The sequence below is a fragment of the Nansenia antarctica genome (genome assembly GCF_963989245.1).
Source record: "Nansenia antarctica genome assembly, chromosome: 3".
NCBI classification, from domain to species: domain Eukaryota; kingdom Metazoa; phylum Chordata; class Actinopteri; order Argentiniformes; family Microstomatidae; genus Nansenia; species Nansenia antarctica.
Genome location: NC_137688.1, coordinates 5,617,518 through 5,623,733, shown reverse-complemented (window position 1 = coordinate 5,623,733; position 6,216 = coordinate 5,617,518). Strand labels below are relative to the sequence as shown.

The window sequence follows — 6,216 nt, the reverse complement described above, 5'->3', positions numbered from 1 at the left end:
TCTCTCCCTTCCTCTCTCTCTCTCTCCCTTCCTCTCTCTCTCCCACCCACTCTCTGTTTCTCTCTCCCACTCTCTGTCTCTCTCACCCACTCCCTGTCTCTCTCTCCCACTCCCTGTCTCTCTCTCCCACTCTCTATCAGACAGCAGGAGCATGCATCACACTTGATGAAATGTGGGCCCCCCCAGACATCCTCCGTGCGTTACACAACGGCTCATTACTCTGCCCCCCCCCCCCCCACACACCTCTCCTCCCCCACCCCTCTGAGGAGTAAAAGAATCTCACGACAAACAGGAAACAATCGACCTTCTCCAGGCCCCCTTCACCTTTGACCCCGGGCCGGGGACAGGGGACGAGACACACATGGTAACATGACTCCTCACTCTGAAGGAGGGTTGATGTAGTAAGGCTGGTTGAATCTTAGGAACCCCCCCCTGGGGTCCGGTGGGGGCCCACGCTTTAGGCTCCAGCCAAGCACTGACACATCTGATCCAGCTGATCACACTACCACATTGGACTCAGACTGGATAGGCTGAGTCATGTGGATTACAGCATGGTTGGACGAAAGCATGGAGTCACTTTAAATATCGTCACCGTCTTAAAATAATGGCCTACGTCATATTTTATATATAGACTTTATTTTAAGTCAGATTTTATATTTTAAGTCATATTTTCATAAAAAAAATATTAATTTATTTTTCTGAGTGGGGCAGTCCCACTCATATTTTTCATTTTATTGGACATACAGTGAAGACAGACAGGAAAGTAGGAGAAGAAGGGAGAGAGGGCATGTCAGCAGGGTGAACCCATGCCAACATGGGCATATGTGTGCACCCGCTGGTGGAATGAGCTCCCCACGGCTGTCAGAACGGCAGAGTCACTACCCATCTTCCGTCGTAGACTGAAGACCCATCTCTTCAGGTTACATCTTAACTGCTCCTCCTGAGACATCTTCTGACCCTCACCACTACGTCTCCTAAAGACACCCGCTTTCCCCTCTACTGTGTCCCTAAGAACTTCTATTGCCCCCCTTTTACTGTTTCTCAGTTTCTCCAGTAATATAAAAAAAAAAAACACAATTTTTTAGGAGAAGGCGATAATAGGGAGAAGGTTTTTCCTTCTATCAGTGGCCCCGGGCCCGAGCTAGAGTACTCTTCATGCAACGAATGGTGGACTGCTGATTCACATGCTTAGTATTCAAATGTATTGATTGTAAGTCGCTTTGGAATAAGGCGTTTGCTAAATGCCAAAAATGTAAATGTAAATGTAAATGTGCACTGTAGACCGCGGTGCTAGACCACTGGACCACCCTAGGCCACGTATATTTTCATTTGATACGTTTTGAGAAAAATAGAATAAACTGAACCAACATTTGTAAAATGTTTTGTACATTTTTGTAATTTGTAAAATAATATAGAATATATGATATTTAGGTAGAAACATCATTTTCCACTCAAAAGTGACGTAAGCCATTGTTTTAAGAAGGTGACGATATAACGTTTTTAAATAAAGGCTGGTGGATGTAGAAATTGGAGGATGGGCTCTTTGTAATGCATGGAACGGAATGAGGAGTGGTATCAAACGTTGCCATGCTTTTCAATGAGGCCGTCCTCTTGCGCGCACACACACACACACACACACACACACACACACACACACACACACGCGAAACCCTACAACCCATGCATTCATTCAAAGAGGCCTGCCTGTATCAGCCACACCTTAGCAAACAGAGCCAGGAGAGAGAGAGAGAGAGAGAGAGAGAGAGAGAGAGAGAGAGAGAGAGAGAGAGAGAGAAAGAGAGAGAGAGAGAGAGAGGGAGAGAGAGAGAGAGAGGGAGAGAGAGAGAGAGAGAGGGAGGGAGAGAGAGAGAGAGAGAGAGAGAGGGAGAGAGAGAGAGAGGGAGAGAGAGAGGTGTTTTTATATGGAACCCTTTTTCCTTTTTTTAAACAAGACAACATTTCATCATGTCGATATATGCTTTTTTCGTTTTATACCTTAGTGAAAAGATACACAAATCAAAGAAGAGTGGTCCAGAAAATCATTACTATGGACAGTTACATTTGTTTCTACTTGATTTTATTGTTACGCCATATTATAACTACAGATGTCAACAAGATCTCTCGCCTTACAGTGGAATTGTACAAACATCTACCGACTGAAACCTGCTCGCTGGGGCAAGGCCAAGACTAAAAACCCATCTTTTTAATATTGCCTTTTGTTGTTTCTTAACTTAAAGAACTTGGTTGAAATAGATCACGAGTAAAACTCCTGAAACTTCTGATGGTGGGACACAAAGAAGGCTGGTGCTGCCTGGAGAAGCTGGTCGAGGAAGAGAATGAGTACAGGCTCCACTCACCTATTTGTATACTATGATACGCTAATACAGGTTTACGACAAGGTATGAAAAGGGAAAAGGAAAAGGGGTTACTGTCACTTCAGGTTAAAGGTCAGGGGGCAGGCCACAGAAAGCCATCTTGAAATGACCATGTAGGGACAATGTGGCTTTAAGACAAAGGGATCATACAACCCCCTTTAGGAATGAGACAAGGTGTGACCCCCACAGGCATGAACGTGTGTGCAAAAGACAACTTCTACAGGTGTTATACATTATATACAGTTCGTGTGTGTGTGTGTGTGTGTGTGTGTGTGTGTGTGTGTGTGTCAAAATATACCACACCTTTCAATGACTAAATGATTAAATGGAGATTAAAGCACTTTGAGCTGCAACGTTTGCATGAAAAGTGCTATACAAATAACGGTTATTATTATTATTATTATTATTATTATTAAGATTATATGTTATCTCTCATTTGTCATAATATGTCAAATCTGACTTAACTGTGCAAGATTAGGTGGAGGTATGAACAATAAAACATAAGCAGTCTAAAAAGCTCAGTCTTCCATTCAGACGCCTCTAGAAGTCTACGTTTTCAGTTTCTGGCTCAGGACTACTATCGTCCGGCCTCATAGCGAAGACCAAACCTGTGATCTGGAGCACCAGGTTGATGCCCGTCATGACCGACACCACCACCAGTTTGTTCCAGTAGCATTCTCCACAGTTCGCAGGCTTGGGGTTGTCCATGAAGCTGTAGAACGGCCATATCACCATGGCCGTCATGTACATGATCACCATCGCTGCGCGGCTGAGCACCCGGAACTTATGGGCCGGGACTTGTTGCGTCTTCTTACGTCTCTTGAAGATGATGTAGGTGATGGTGGGCAAGGCGAAGCAGATCGCGTAGACCGCCACGCACCACTTCAAGCCGCCGTACCTTTGGTACTGGTCGGGTATGAGGCTGATGAAGATCACGCAGGAGACGGTGGACTCCACGCCCATGAGGAGCTCGGGGAGGGAGGAGAGGAAGCTAGGCCCCACGGGCCTGGAGTAGACCAGGAACACCTCGGCGGCGTATAGGAGGAAGGCCACCCAGGAAGTGACAGAGGCGGCGACCCCCTTCTGGTTGGCGCTGGAGACCACGTAGTAGACGGGGTAGATGATGGAGTTAGTCAGCAGCTTGGGGAGACAGAAAAAGAAGTAATTAAGATCAACACTGATACTTTTATATTATATATGTTACGGTACATGTGGGAATACGGTACATGTGGGAAAACTAGGGTTAGGGTTAGGGGTATGCTTTAGGGGTATGGTTAGGATTAGGATTAGGGTTAGACATGCCAGCATGTACCAAGTCGACGTAGCACCTAACCCTAACCCTAGTTTTCCCACATGTACCGTAACATATACATTTCTAGAAGTGTTGGTTAAAATAGAATGCTACAGGACAGCTACTAAATGCGAAAGGCCCCCATACTGGTAAGCAAACCACTGAACAGTGTCCCTGCATTTCAGTTCAGCAGCTTGCTACTTAATTTACTGTGCATGTTAATCCATGGGTTGATATGTATAACTATCAAATATTCGTCTTTCATTTAATATTGTTTGCATAAAGTGATCAGTGTCAGGCAAGGAAAGAACACATCCAACTATGATTTGGTAAGTTAGTACGTATTTGGTAGTGGTTGTTTGTTTGCATACAGTTTGCATACAGTTTGCATACAGTGATCAGTGTCAGGTAGTGAAAGAACATATCCAACTATGATTTGGTAAGTTAGTACGTATTTGGTAGTGGTAATACAATACTGTATAATAGTGCAACACACGTATCTTTTAATGACATAGTTTAAGCTTGTAAAACATAGCTTCCCATTGATTTCAACATATTATGTAAATCCATAATTGAGAAGAAATTCTCAAGTAAATCATTCATAGAGATCAACGCATGAAAAGATATATACGTACAAGAAAGAACTGTGACAAGTGAGAGGATTCAATTCACAATGGATACATCAACACCATCTTATCTCTTAACTAGAACAGATAATAGTTCTGTCTTCCACTGTAGACTGAAGACCTCCATCTCTTCAGGCTCCATTTTGACTCTCCCTCCTAAAGACCTCTTCACCCCCCACTACCCCTCTATACAGTGCCTCTACTGTTATTATTATTAATAATAATAATAATAATAATAATAGAAAATAAAGCTATCCTTCCTTGTTCTAGCATTGTAACTGCCAAGGGCACCTAGCATAAGTCAAGAGTCACTTTATTGTCCCATCACTGGGAAATTTGTATTGGGCTTACACCCCACAGCAGCCAACAAAGAGCAACAGACAATACAGGATATTAGCACACAAACAGAAGGCGGCCCTGATTAAAACAAGAGTGGGAATAAAATGATAAGCAAGATAAGTTACATTCATCTGGTGCAGTTTAAAAGTTTAACAGAAACGGGAATAAAATAATTTTTAAATCTATTTAATCTAGCGCGGGGGACTCTGAACCTCCTCCCAGAGGGCAGCAGTTCATACTCTGCATGTAGGACATGGGAGGGATTCATGAGAATTCTACTAGCCTGTCTGAGAGTAGCCTGTTCAAAAATAGACTGCAGGGATGAGTGGTCTTTCACCCCTATGATCTTCCATGCAGTCTGTATCAGTCGGACCAGTTTGGACCTTAGTTTTACAGATAGGTTACCATAGATGTTTTTCCTTCCCTTCTTATGATGACCGATGCTTAGATGATTCACTTACTTTAATGTACTTGTTGTTGTAAGTCTCTTTGGATAGAAGCATCTGCTTTAATGGTTATTTTTTATAGCCTGTGTGCTCACTGCTTCTGTTGCTTCTTGTTTGTTGTTATTTTATGTTGTATATTGTATGTTTTTATACTGTATGTGGTGTCTTTTTTTAAACTAAGTGCTGCTTTTCTTGGCTAGGGCTCCTTTGAAAAAGAGGCTACTGTCTCAATATGACTACCCTGGTTAAATAAAGGATTAATAATAATAATAATAATAACTTTATTTGTATAGCGCTTTTCCTGCAAACGTTGCAGCTCAAAGTGCTTTAATCATTATATAGATTATATAGAATCATTAATAATAATAATAATAATAATAATAATAATGCAGAAAATGTAGAAAATGTAAAAAATAATGCAGAAAAAAGTGGTCCAGACCTTGACGCAGATGAAGAAAGGGAACCCCTTGCTGAGCTTGTCCCAGAAGGACACCTTGGCGCTGAGGCCGCTGAGCTCCATGACCAGGAAGATGATGGTGACCAGGCAGCCGAGGCACCAGACGAACATGCACCATATCCACTCGGATTGGACGAAAGGGCCTATGGACGCCACCAGGCTGAAGGAGATACAGGTGAAGATCACCTCCAGGACGCGGACCACGACGATGGGTACCGTCAGGTTCCGTGTGTCCAGTATAGCCATGGCTAGTTCTGTCAGATATGGGTGGCCGCCAGAACAGGTGTTAACTCTCTGCTCTCTGCACCAATTACAGGTCACCTATCACCTCCTCCAAAAGCTCTCTATTTGGTTTCTATCTTGCAAAAATAGAAAAATCTTGTTAAAAAGTATTATCTTCTACAATTTGTTATCCTCTATATCTCTTTGATTCTTCGATCCCTTTTGGATTCTGTAACTTCCTCCAGTGTCTCTGTTATGGTCCTGTTTCTTTTCGCTCGCCTCTCCTACCCTGGTCTCAGTGTTCCAATGAGGTGTGAGGTACTCACCTCTCAGCTCTGAACCGCCACTGGCCGCTCCCTCGACTACTATATGAGACCTTCCTTGAGTGGATGTAGGTGTACGTGTGGGTGTGCATGCAACCCCAGATGCCCCAGCGTGGTATATTTATGAAAAGGGTGTG

General features: G+C 43.3%; 1 protein-coding gene across 1 annotated transcript; it reads right to left on the bottom strand.

Moving 5' to 3' along the window:
- Positions 1-2,915: 2,915 nt before the first annotated feature.
- Positions 2,916-5,780, bottom strand: LOC308153215 (myeloid-associated differentiation marker-like; the record flags this gene model as incomplete). Its single annotated transcript, XM_080526301.1, has 2 exons — positions 2,916-3,515; positions 5,517-5,780. 2 exons carry the CDS (start codon positions 5,778-5,780, stop codon positions 2,916-2,918), a joined length of 864 nt encoding a protein of 287 aa, XP_080382427.1.
- Between the last annotated feature and the right edge of the window lie 436 nt (positions 5,781-6,216).